At 44.6% G+C, this 13,162-nt stretch overlaps 1 protein-coding gene across 1 annotated transcript in view; it reads left to right on the top strand.

The window, feature by feature from the left end:
- Positions 1 to 13,162, top strand: part of LIPA (lipase A, lysosomal acid type) — a gene marked incomplete at both ends in the record, with an annotated part of 37,478 nt that overhangs the window by 10,796 nt on the left and 13,520 nt on the right. The window contains 3 exons of the mRNA XM_084245935.1: positions 9,177 to 9,375; positions 10,465 to 10,574; positions 12,154 to 12,290. Coding sequence (XP_084102061.1) covers positions 9,177 to 9,375; positions 10,465 to 10,574; positions 12,154 to 12,290 — 446 coding nt within the window. The remainder of the gene's footprint in view (positions 1 to 9,176; positions 9,376 to 10,464; positions 10,575 to 12,153; positions 12,291 to 13,162) is intronic.

Below are 13,162 nucleotides of genomic sequence, written 5' to 3'. Positions count from 1 at the left end.
ACTCTCCTATGTTCATAATAGCCAGGTTATGCAAACAGCCTCAGTTCCCCCAAACAGATGAGTGGATTAAGAAGATATGGTATATATACACAATACTACTCACATCTAAAAATGATGAAATCTTGCCATTTGTGACATGGATGGAATGGGAGGAAATTATGCTAAGTAAAGTAAGTCAGAAGGAGAAAGACAAATACTGGATAGATACTCATGTGGAATGTAACGAAACAAAGCACAGGAACAGACAAAGCCCAAACGGACCATTCAACCTTGACTGCAGAGCTGAGGTTCCAAGAAAGGAAGGGTAGAGGGAAGGGAGTAAAGTGGGGAGGGGACCCAGTGGGCTCTGGTGGGGCATGATGGGTGCCTGGGTTCTGGGAATGATGTGATAGCATACACCTGAGAAGACGTGACCCTGCACCCGTAAATCACAGTATTGTGATCCAACGTTACCTCAGTAAAGGAGAATTTAATTAAAAAACAATTTTAAAATGAGGGAAAGACCTACATACAAAAGGGAGTGATAGATTGTCCTCTCTGAAGTCAAGATTCAGTAGTGTTTATCAAGCTTTTTTAAAGATTTATTTATTTATGCATACAAGAGCTGGGGAATAAGCCAGAGGTGCGGGGGTGGGCGGGTGTGAGAGGATTAACCAGAGAGAGTGGGGAGCAGAACAGGTGGATCTACTGAAACACGCTGCTGAGGGGAGCAGCAGGCAAGGCAGGAGAGGTCTGCAGTGCCATGTGGGTCAGCTCCCTGGCTGGCCGGGATCGAATTTGTGCTTGTGCTACAGTGGCTGCAGATAGCTTGATAGCTTGCTACAGTGGCTGCAGATAGCGGTTGTTTTTAATCCCTGCACCACCAGGGAGGCCTTTTTATCAGACTTTGGGTTGATGTGGAGATGACTTTCCAAAGTCTCCAATTCCAGGTGTTAGAATGCTTATGTATTGAGGGTGATTCATGCATAAATTCCAGTTACCAAGCAGTCAGACACAGTGTACACACATAAGTTCTGTACTCCAAATGGCCTCTTGCTCTATTTTGGATCTTTCCTTCATTAATTTTAATTTCATGACTTCTTAGTCACCTCCATGATGGAAGAAGATATTTATGCCAAGATTTGATTATTATGGGCAAAAGATGTGAAAGTAAGAATGTGAGAGAATCATGTCACATCACGATTCCATTTGTAAGCAGCCATTTCATTGCAAGGCAAGAATTTCTCCTCCAAACCGGCTAACTATCAGAATCATCTGGGGAATTAAGAAGACATATGCACTCTGTCTCTGGCCCTAATTTAGGGAATTGGGAAGCGCAAGGGCAGAGCTTTATTTATTTTATTTTTTTTTAAAGATTTATTTATTTATTTATAGAAGCATTGGGTACAGTCAGAGCGCGGGAGGGTGAGCGAATTCACCAGAGCCAGAGCTGGGAGCAGAACAGGCAGACTGACGATACACTGCTAAGGGGAGCAGCGGGCGGCAGGAGAGGTCTGCGCACCACGTGGGACCCTTGCTCGGTGGCCGGGGATTGAACTGGTGCTGCAGAGGCTGCGGGCAGTTTAGCAATCCAGTGCTCAACCACTGCGCCACTGGGGAGGCCCTGACGGAGCTTTATTTTTGACGTGCTCCTTCCACTCTTCTGATGCAGCCCACCAACAGCTGTGTCCACATTGGATTCACCTATAGTATAAAGGAGCGTGTCCAGCCCCTGTTCCTCCAGGTCAATCCAGAGACATGGTCAAGTGGTCATGGAAATCCCTATTTGGCATCAAATAGACCTCTGAAGGTGGTTCTAGCACCACCTGCTCAAGGTTTATTAAGAGTAGGCTTTCATTTGTCCAAACATGAAGGCCATTGAGTGAATCTTCATATCTAATTCTAGATTGAAGAGTTGGCCTCAAAAAACAGTCCAAAACACTACAAACAAATAACACTGGTATGTGACTGTGGCCATAGCACCTTATGGCCACTGGAAGGAAAAGGGTAGTGTCAACAGCATTCATCTCCAGGAACTTACACAGAAGCTGTTTACAGATGATCAACATCAAATACTTTCCAGGGCCATGGCTGCATTCTAAGAATCAAGTGGGTGGAGAGCCGATTCATAAAACCTGTAATTCCTGGTATTACCACCCACCAGCTGCTTTTCCTGGGCAAATTAATTAACCCCTTCAGTTTGTTTCTCACCTATAATTAGGGTTCTTTTATGTCCAGGATTTGCCCTAGAATTGATTTGATGGTCTGCAGAGAGCACAGCATTTGATCAGGGCATGGTGAGTGCTCAGAAGAAAAGGGAAGAGAACTGCCCACCTCTCAGAGTGCACTCTTCTCCCCCAGCTCTACAGCCCTTTGGTCATCGCACAGCATGGAGGGAGAGCTCTGTCTGGTCTTTCTCTTTCAATGAGTGCCTGTGAAACCCAGGTCTGAGTGTGGCCCCTGGTGCTCACCCCACACAAACCCCATGAATAGATGCCATAGTGAATAGAAAGAAGAAAGAAAATCATTGCAGATTCACCCTCCCAGACACTCACCCCACAGACACCATAAGCACACTCCAAGATGCAGCCTTAATAGAGCCTCTTGTGCACGCAAGTTGGGGTAAGCTCTTCGCCACATTCTTCCACTTTACAGAGAGGAGCTCTGAGGCTTAGAGGGAAGAGTTTGAGCCAGGACATGCAATTAGTATCTGGGATCAGACCCAGGGCATGTGACAACACAGTGCCCTCACCTCCCCTGTAAGCTGCCTTTCTGCTTCTTTGTGTTTCTCTGCCACCACAGCTCACCTCCAAACTGCTTCATATTGAGGCATCTTGAGTTCACAGAGCTTTGTGGTTGGCTGAATATTGGGAAATGATCTAGCTCCTGTCCAGACTGCTCACTGGACAGAAGGATCAGAAGGTCCAGAGAGGGGGAGGTGCGGCAGGCACCCGGCCGCTATGGCAAGGCTGCCCTCTGGACATGTGCTCTCATATTGAATATTGCAGGCGAAGCCAGTGTGGACGCAGCTGTTGGTGGGCTGCATCAGAAAAGTGGAGGGAGCTTGTCAAAAATAAGGCCCAGTCCTTGGGCTTCCCAATTCCCAAAATTAGGACCAGACACAGAAGTGTATGTTTTCTTAATGACCCAGGTGATTTTGATAGTTAGCTGGCTTGTGGGAGAAATGCTTGCCTTGCAATGAAATAACTGTTTACAAATGGAATACTTAATAAGCACATCTGACCCCCACCACTTTATTTTTCAATGCCTTTTTCTTTAGATAATTGGTTAAGAACAAGCACTTTTGAGTTTTGATCTGCTTCACTGAGAGGTGAATGTTTTAGGGCAGGTTACTTAAGCTCTCTCCCCAAGCTCCAGTTACCTCATTTTTATTTTATTATTTTTTGAAGATTTATTTTTATTTATTTTTGCATGCAAGAAACTGGGATATAGGCCAGAGGTGCAGGGGGTGAAAGGATTCACCAGAGACAGAGTGGGAAGTAGAACAGGCAGATCTACTGAAATATACTGCTGAGGGGAGTAGTGGGCAAGACAGATGTCTGCTGTGTCATGTGGGTTAGCTCCCTGGCCAGGGATGGAACTCAGGCCATAGTGGCTGGTGATAGCTTGATAGCGCTGAGCCTTTAACCCCTGCCCCACCCGGGAAGTCCCAGCTACCTCATTTTTAGCTGGTGGATGGTTCTAAACATGTCTCCTGTAACAGCATAGTCACGTAAAACACAATGCCTGCACATGATTGGTAGTGTTATAGCAAATACTGGTAATAACTGCGAATCATCTAGATGCCAGGATGTTGCTAGGGTGTATCTTAAGCAGTTGGGGCAAGTTCAGGAAACTCCTGAGCCTCAGCTTTTGGTAGGTAAAGACTTGAGCTGGTTGAAATAGCCCTTGGATGCGGATCTTGTGCAGAGATGAGTCTCCTTTCCTGGCTCTCAAACTTCCCTGACTTGTACAGTCCCAGTGGTCTAAATTGAGGTGTGGCTCTGACTGCATCGCTTAATAAGCAGTGGTGGGAATGCACAAGGGAGTACTTATTGCTCATTTTTTCTGGGACCTTTGCAGAAGGGGACAGGGCACTTATGGGACGTACAGCATATCTTCTAAGCTATTCTGGAAGATTTTAAGTTATTCAGTTGCCTCGTAAATCAAAAAGGACCAGCCTGCTCCTGTGGCATGGGAGAGCCAATGGGCCTGTGCTGACAGGCAGAGAGAGGCCAATCCTGGGCAAGGATCCCAGCTGAAGAATTAGCTCTGAAATGCAGAATTCTGGGTCCTACCAGAGAGTCCCAGGCAAGTCTGATGAGCAGCCAGGCTTAGAAGCCACTGGCTAGACTCTTGAACAAATACTCATACACACAAAATGTAGCAAACAGTTGCTTAAAGGGGTTTGTGGACCCCTGAAGCCCATATGTGGGATGTCAGAACTTTAACTCCCTGAGATAGATAGAAGCAAGGCTGAGGTGGGGCCTGCAGGGACCTGATCTACTCTAGAAACAGGTCATTCCCCGGCCTCTCTTCTTTAGGGGCCCCAGAACTGCGTGGTTAAAGCTGGGTCCAGGAGACACGCTGCCTGCCCCTGAGGCCTGTTTAGGACTAGTGACTCTCTGATTGTGCACCGATTCTCAGCCACACTGGGCCTTAAATCCAACCAAGTTTCATATCTAATAAGAACCAAGATGTGTCTGTGCCAACACCCCAATCTCTGTGACTTCCTCCTTGTTCTTTTGTTCTTCCTTGGACGTCAGCTGATCTCTCACAAGCATTTTAGAGCATCGTGGGGGCTGTGCAGATGTTGACCCGGTAGAGAAGGCTGGTGCCTGGGGAGTCAGGGGACACGTCCCCTGCACCCATGCTTGCTCCTCTTGTGCCACTGGGCTCAGCAGTTTCATTTTTGGAGCCTGAATAATCTCCTCGCCTCCACCCACGTCTGGGCCTAATTGCACAGTGGCACTGTGGTGGGCTGTCACAGGCCACTTCATTTTGCTGATTTGGTGCTAGCTTCTTAGTTCCCCTTAATGAAGCCCTTTGCGCTCTAGGGGCAAACTTGCTTTTAGGCTTTTCCCTGAGCCCGTTTGGGAGAAACTCACCAGAGGTAGGAAACAGCTGGGGAAGGCAGCCCTTGTCCTGTTGCATTTGTTGCTCTGGTTTGCTACTCGGGCAGAGCAGGCCTTGGGCGCTGGAGGTCAAGGACTAGATGAGAACAGCCGAGCTGGTAGGGTGGAACCTGTGACACTCCTCCCATTCTTTGTTCCTCTATCTGGGTCAGCTTCCTCCAAAACGACTCCCCACTTCTGCATTTGTTCTCCAAGAGCCTTTTGTGTGCTCGAGAATGACTTCTCTCGTTAACTTTCTTCCCCATTGGAAAAGCAGACCCTGGCATCAGACATACTTGAGTTCAAATCCCGCCTCCCCCACTTACTAGCTCTCCTTCAGTCTTGGGCAAATTACTTGACTTCTGTTAGCCACAATTCCTTGTTCTGGGAAATGGAAATAGTACCAGCTTCATAGGATATTACCTTAGAGTGTGGAAGTGCATGATAATAGCTTGCTATCAATTCAATCAGCTTCTCTCTGCCTAGTGAAAAGAAATCCAAGAGATGAATGGCAGAAAGTTTACCCACCCAGTGAGAAGCTTTTTTGGCCAGCCAACCTTTAAATCATCTATTGGTAGTAGCGTTGGAAAGAACAATAGAGTATCTTCCTTTCTTCCCCCAGCGGGAACAGGTGAAGGAAGTTGGTGGATGGATGGGTAGGCCTGTTTCCAGTGCCTTGACGCACCTGCTTTCACTGAATAACAGAGGGAAGGGACACACAGGTTAGCAGCCACTCCACAGCCCCAGCCAAAGTTTGTTAATACATTCTCTGTGGGTGACCCATTGTATCTCATAGAACCATTGGTGCTGGGAGGCCAGTGGGTTATGTCCAGCTCCTTCCTCACAGGATCCTTTAGTTATTGGAGGGAGAATGTGGCCCAGCCTGGAAGGATGTGCATCCCATGGAGTCTTTTATTTCTCCCACTGTCCCCAGTCAGTAAGTCACTGAACTTGGTTCAGTGATTCCCCAATCTGCTCGTGAGCTAGACTCTTGCAGGGAGCATGCCCTCTGGGGTTCCATACCCGAGGCCTGGGGTATGGTGTCAGTTTTCTCTGTATCAGCTTCTGTTGCTTCACCGAAACCCTTTGTGAGGCAATCTGTCTCTTACTTAAGCTCCTGCTCAGATATCTCACCCCCACGCTGAGTAACTCTCTTTCCTCTGGACTATCCTGCCCCGTGTTCTGGGCTTTTCACTCTTAGCTAGAAGGTGATCATGTGTATCTTCAACTGGAATGGAGCCTCTTGCAGGAGGGAAATAGTCTGCCCTGTGTGTCCCCCATATCTATCACCATGGATAATCCATAGTAAGCACCAGTAAAGGTTTACAGAAGATGTAATGTGTATTTGTAATCACTTCTTGATTTTTAGATTTCTATACAAATACAGCAGATTCTCAGTAAAAAATAAGTCTTCAAATGAATGAATAGGGCATAGCAGAGTGTCCCAAGGCTGCAGGAAGGGTAAACCACTTATCAGTCATTTGCCCTCCTGTCTTACCTTTACTCATCTGCTGGCATTTTGGGGTGTGCAGTACCTGTCTCAATTTTTGGCTCAGATCCTCCACATTTGAAAACAGCTAGTTTTAAAAGAACAAATCTAACATTTCCTTCCTAGCTGGCACCATCTTTTGTACCTGTTGGTTGTTGAGCAATTGTATTGAGCTTGAAGTAAGAGATGGAGGAGTCCCCTCTCTGCGCCCCACTCCCCCCAAAAAAGAAGACTTAGGAAAAAAGTGGCTTCAGTTCACTTCCTTTCTCTATTACGGGTGTCCACAGCGCCCCCACCTCCTTCATACACTAAGTGGTTTTGTTGCCATTCTGGAGTCTACACATGTGTGTGTGTAGCTGTGTTCTCTTTATCTCTGTATAGTCACTTTCATTTGGTGGGTACCCAACTTCTTCCCCAAAGTACCAAGATGGGGGGGAAACATCTTAATGTGCTGAAGGAAAATATTAGCAGCTCCTGGCACCTTCCCAGGTCATGTCAGGGCACGCTGCCTCCTGTCATCTAGTGCGGTAGCCCCGCTCTGGGGGAACCATCATTTAAAACACATCTCATCAACTACAATTCAGTGATGTATTAATGTCAGTAATTATCATTGCCACTTACTGGAGTTTATAGTTTTGAACTTTTTGTGATTTTTCTTATTTCCCTACCTGGATTAGTGTCTGCATAGGAGACATGGAGCCCTGCTCCTTATAAAATGCTCTGTCTTCCCCTGTGCCTTGTACGTAGAACTTTCACAGTAAATTTAGTCTTATTAAGGAAACACTAAAATGAACATTTGCAGCTAAAGAAATACATATAAAGCTGCCCCTATTTTGGTTTGTTTCTATCCCCCTCCTGCGAGTATAAGAGAGGCTCTAGCAGGGCAAAGCCTGCTCTGTTCTGTGATTATAAAGCGTGGGAGTAGGGACCTCCCTGGTGGCACAAGGAGTTAAGCACAGCACTATGAAGCTATGGCAGCCACTGTAGCATGAGTTCGATCCCCGGTCAGGGAGGTGACCCATGGCGCAGCAGACCTCTGCTGACTTGCCTACTGTACCTCTAAGCAGTGTACTTCAGTCTGTCTGCCTCTTCTGTTTCCTACTCTGTCTCTGGTGAATCCTTTCACCCCTGCACTTTTGGCCTGTACCCCAGTACTTGTATGCATAAATAAATAAATCTTTAAAAAAAAAAAAAGAAAAGCATGGGAGTGACTTTGAGCCTTTGCTTGTGGGTCTCGCTATTTTAACAACCTGACAGCAGCAGCGCCTTATATTGCCTAGCTCCAGGGGTTCCAATCATGTTTCCAGTGCTCCCTGGGGTCATCAAGGGAGGAACAGTCTTGTACAAAATAATTTATTATTTACCAAATCCACTGAAGGACATTAACAGAAATAAAACTTGTTCAGTTCACTTCCCATCTGACTAGTCCTGGCAAAGCTTTTTTTGATGTTTTATATTCCCACTTGCATGCTTTTCTTTTGCATGGCTGTAACAAGAGTAGTCTATGACTTTGTACTTCGCTTTTTTCTCTTCCTTCAAAGCCAGGTTATACCTCTTTGTGTGCTGCCCCCATCCTTGACATATTGATTGCTCAACTATTCCATCAAGTGATGCAAGGATTATTTGACCCCGCAATACCATGCTTATGTCCAGGGTTTCGCTATTATACAAATTGGGCAGCAGGCAAAAGAAGTGCTAATTGTTCATTAGCTCAATGCCAGGCAGCTAGTTATCTCACTTACTCCTTTTTTAACACTTATTTATGGACACGAGACAGACTGCTCAAGCCACTTAACGTGGACTACTTTTTGAACTCTTCCTGTGCACTGGACACTTTGCCAAGAACTTTTCATATAATAACCCATTGTTATTACTCCCTGTAAGGTACATATTACATACCAAGCTTCAGAGGATGCAATAAATTCTGGGAGATGTTGAAATACCTGGCCCAAGGTAGCACATTAGCACTTGGAGAAGACAGATTTGAACCCAGGTTTCTCTGCCTCTGAAACTCATGGTCTGTGTAGTGTCTGCTCCAGGAGTTTTTTCCCTTCTGCTTTTTTTCTCTTATGAAGAAAGCTTTGCCCATAGTTGGCAAGCAGTAAATGTTTAATGACCGAAGGAGTGATCTGCATGCAAGGTAACAACGTGGTTAGCAGCCTAAGGTCATAGTTCTTCAGCTCCCAACTCTGTTTTCTCTACTACCTCAGTGCCACAGGTGAGTAGGAAATAAATCTCTGCGTGTACAGAAATACGTATGTGTTTATGAATTTGTGTGATTGTATTTCTTTTGGTTTGTCTTGTTAGGATACATTGTGAGAAGTATAAATACAATTACTGAAGCAAAGTCTAGAAACATTTCATAAGTTTTTAAGAATATAGTAAGAATTTTTTTGATGGTTCAGTCAGTGTGTCTTATTACCAGTTCAGTCTTCCTGTTACCTTACCAGCTCTGTTTTAAAAAGCTCCTGCTATTTAGGAATACATTGCATCCTTAATGTTCTGATATGCTTTAGTGTCTTTTATTACATTTGTAGTAGGTTATATTTTGAAGCTAGGCGCTGCTAACTCCTAAAAATGAATGTTTTTTTCAGGTCCCAAACCAGTGGTTTTCCTGCAGCATGGCTTGCTGGCAGATTCTAGCAACTGGATCACCAACCTGCCCAACAACAGCCTGGGCTTCATTCTGGCAGATGCTGGCTTTGATGTGTGGATGGGGAACAGCAGGGGAAACACCTGGTCTCGGAAACACAAGACTCTTTCAGTTTCTCAGGAGGAGTTCTGGGCCTTCAGGTATATCAGAACGAAATATGACAGGGTCCTCTTTCCTTAGTGGCTTAATGTAGACAAATTGGGAGGCAGAAAGATGAGTAACGGGACATCTGTGAGGGGAAACTGATGACTCATGAAAGATTTGGAACCTTGTTAGGAATTTAATACAAAGCAGTTAAGGTAAAGGATAAGTAAATGATTACATTTAAGATAGGCTTGAGTAGGAATACTTAGTTATTTTGGCATTCCTGGTAGTGTGAATGCTGCTGGGTAAATTGGGTCACAATCTTGTTCCATAAACATGGACACCTTTCTGTTACAGAAATTCCAGAAATTTTCTTCCTTCTCTTAGATCTGGCTCTACCAGTTAATCACCCTGTGACATTGGACATGCTACTTAGCCCTCCATGTCTGTTTCCTTTTTTTTAAAGTGAGGAAAATAAGTACATATGTCATAGGGTGATTGAGGGGTGAGAAGAGAGGTTACAGGGAGAGAACCTGGCCCCTGGTCAGTGGTGGAAACAGTTGCTCCACTGCTTGCTGACGACACATGTGCACACGCATGGCTTCAGGGCTGGGTCTTGGCACAGGGTGCCGACATGTGCTGTGGCTCTTACAGGGTTACTTCCCGTTTGTCAAGCTGGAGCCAAACTAACGACCCGAAACACATGAGTGAGACCTTTTACCAAAAGGCACATACAAGAATATTTTTATTGTCACACTGTTTGTAGTAGCGAAAAGTTGGAAACCGCCAAATGTCCATTAGCAGTGAATGGACATCTTAAGGTGGATAAATCAACATTATAAACAGCCTAAGACTGTATGTGACAGCCTGGATGAAGCCAGGTACAGGAGAATAGTGTTTAGTCCCAGAAATAGAAAAGTTCAAAATGGGTAAAACTAATTTAAGGTGTAAAAATGAGAACAATGGTTCCCTTGGGGAGGCGTGGTGAGAAGGGAGGCCGAAGAGGCATTTGAGATCCTGTGCTCTGTGCTACCTCACCCAGTTGTGGTTGGTTTGTGATAGATCCTCGAACTGTGCATATTATATATTTGTGGGCTCTTGTGTTTGTGCACAGTGTCTCATGCATTTCTTTTTTTGGACTATAGTTTCGATGAGATGGCAGAATATGACCTATCAGCTTCAGTTAACTTTGTTCTCAATAAAACTGGTCAAAAACAGTTATTTTATGTGGGCCACTCTCAAGGCACCTCAATAGGTATGTATGCAGTAAGTACTGGAAGTTGAGAGAATGTTTTTTTGCAAGTTATTCTTTTTTTAAAGATTTATTTACTTTTATACAAGAGCTTATACAGTCCAGAGGTGCGGGAAGGTGAGAAGATTCACCAGAGACAGAGCAGAGAGCCAAATAGGCAGACCGACCGAAATACACTGCTGAGGGGAAGAGCAGGCAAGACAGGAGAGGTCTGCCACGCCATGTGGGAATCTTCCCGTCTGGCCGGAAATCGAACCTGCGCTGCAGAGGCTGTGGACAGCTTCACAGCACTGCACTCAACCCGCTGAGCCACTGGGGAGGCCCCTGTTACAAGTTCTTAAGAGTGAAAATGTTCGAATAGTTTTTGATCTTTAATGTTCCGCATTCATGAATAGGAAAAGCAATTTCAGTGATATTTCATCTTCTCTCAAAATTCTGACCTAACGTATGGCATGTGTTACCTCGACTTTGAAGGGATTAGTGTAAGCCACAGCCTAGCATATATTTTCCTCCTTAAGCAATAGGGGATAAGAAAGGGTAGAAGCCAAGAAGTTTTATAATTGCAGAGATTTAAAAAGAGAACAAGAATGTTTACTGACTTTAAAAGTCCTGTGCATTCTTAAATTTATGCTGGTTATAAAAGTCATGTGTATTCATTGTAAACAAAAATTGAAAGTTTACTAGTTTAAAAAAAATAAAATTTGCCTATGATTATAGGAAGCAGGAGTTCCTAGATTATGGGAGGGGATTTGTATTTAATGCTCCCCTTTGGTGTTTACTGTGACTAACACCTTTGTATTCATCACACATGACCTTAGAATGTATTCCTAGAAGAATTGCTACAAGTATGAATGCTTTTAAGTGTCTTGATATATGTGGTTCAGTTGCTTTACTATCAGGACCACCAAACTCCCTTGTAGCTTGAAGGTTGCAGATCAAAAAGTAACATGACTGCATTTGTCTTCCTTATTAATGGAGTTAAGCATTTTCTCTTTTATTGTTGTTTTATATCACCCCCTCTTCCATGCCTTGTCCACGTGGGCCTTGGCCTCCCAGCTTTCTAAAGTGACACTCTGGCACCAAGTTTAAGATGAGAAGTGATTTGGGAGGAAGTGATTAGATATTTTAAAGCTAGGGCAGTCTAAACATGTAAGTTTCCTTTGAGGCATCAGTGATGGATTTAAATGCTTCTGTAAATTGTTATTAGGGCTGGAGGGATGAACACTGAAGCTGGGAAGAGCTGGGTATAGAGCCATTAGAAATATAGCTTTTCCTTTGTTCAGCGTGCATTATTAAAGGCAGTGAGGATCTGCTGGTTCTAGCAAGCTGAATTTTTATCACTGTATATCTATGTTGAAATCAGAAACAAGCACTTAACAAATACTTGACTTGCTGGTTTAATAAAACTGTGCGCACACAGTCCTTCAAAGGGCTCCGGTTGGAGTATTTGGCCTCCTGGTGGTGGCCTTGCTGGCACTGCTCATAGGTGCCACTAGAGGGCGGCATGCAGGTCCACCCTTGCTTTTTCAGAGAAAGTGTTCCTGAAGATGGAATTCCAGTTATCTTCTTTTTATTCCCACAGGTTTCATAGCATTTTCACGGATACCTGAGCTGGCCAAAAAGATTAAAGTGTTTTTTGCCCTGGCCCCTGTGGCTTCAGCCAACCACACTACTGGCCTTCTAACTGTATTTGGACAAATTCCAGAATTTATCCTTAAGGTACATTGACCACCCCATCCCCTCCCCACCCCACAAATTTCCTTTTCTTTTCAGGTCTGAAGGCTTGGCCATTAGAGGGAGAATCGGTGCCTCACTTCTGTGTTTTTCTATCAGTGGGGCAGTAGGATTTCTTCTCTCCCTGAGTTTTCTTCCCCCTGTACCTCTACTTCTATATAGATCCTAGGACATCCTGGAAGGTGTATCAGTAACTTTGCACTGGAACCCCATGTTCTTTGGTTAATGTACCACCTACCGTACAATGAGAGCATTGGGAGAGTCTAGGAGAAGATAGTTTTAACCTTCCTGGGTGTTACCCTTTATTCAGTGGTGAGCTGGGGCGGGGATGGGGGGTAGCTTGTAGGCAGAAAGTAGGAGACAGGAAATGCTCTGTTCCCAATTGCCTGTGCCTGGCCATAGCCGGGATCATGGTGTGATGGAAAGACACTGTTGCTGTTATATTTATGATATGTGGCCCCTAAACACAAGCCAATCAGTGCCTGTAGCTCGGCTCTAGAGCTACGTGACATCCAAACTCTGTTTAAAAAACAGCTTTTATAAGTTCAGAGCCAACTGAGGCCCAATGGTCCATTATGCATGTGCTACATTCTGTGTATGGTACATTTGTATATATAATTCCATACAGGAACATGTATTAAAGTCAGATATAATGTAGATCACATGCCATTTAAGAGACTTTCATGGAAATAAGATTATTCTCTGATCTCAGGATCTGGTTCTCATATAAGATGGGATTCTCTGCACAGTGACCAGACACACGGATAAGATCCAACCACTCTAACCAAACTTACCAAACTTGGGTTGGGTAATAAAAGCATGGATTGTCTTAAAAAACAAGCAAGTTATGAATAAAG

This window comes from Talpa europaea, assembly GCF_964194135.1.
Source record: "Talpa europaea genome assembly, chromosome: 10".
NCBI classification, from domain to species: Eukaryota; Metazoa; Chordata; class Mammalia; order Eulipotyphla; family Talpidae; genus Talpa; species Talpa europaea.
This window is presented reverse-complemented; position numbering and strand designations above follow the sequence as displayed.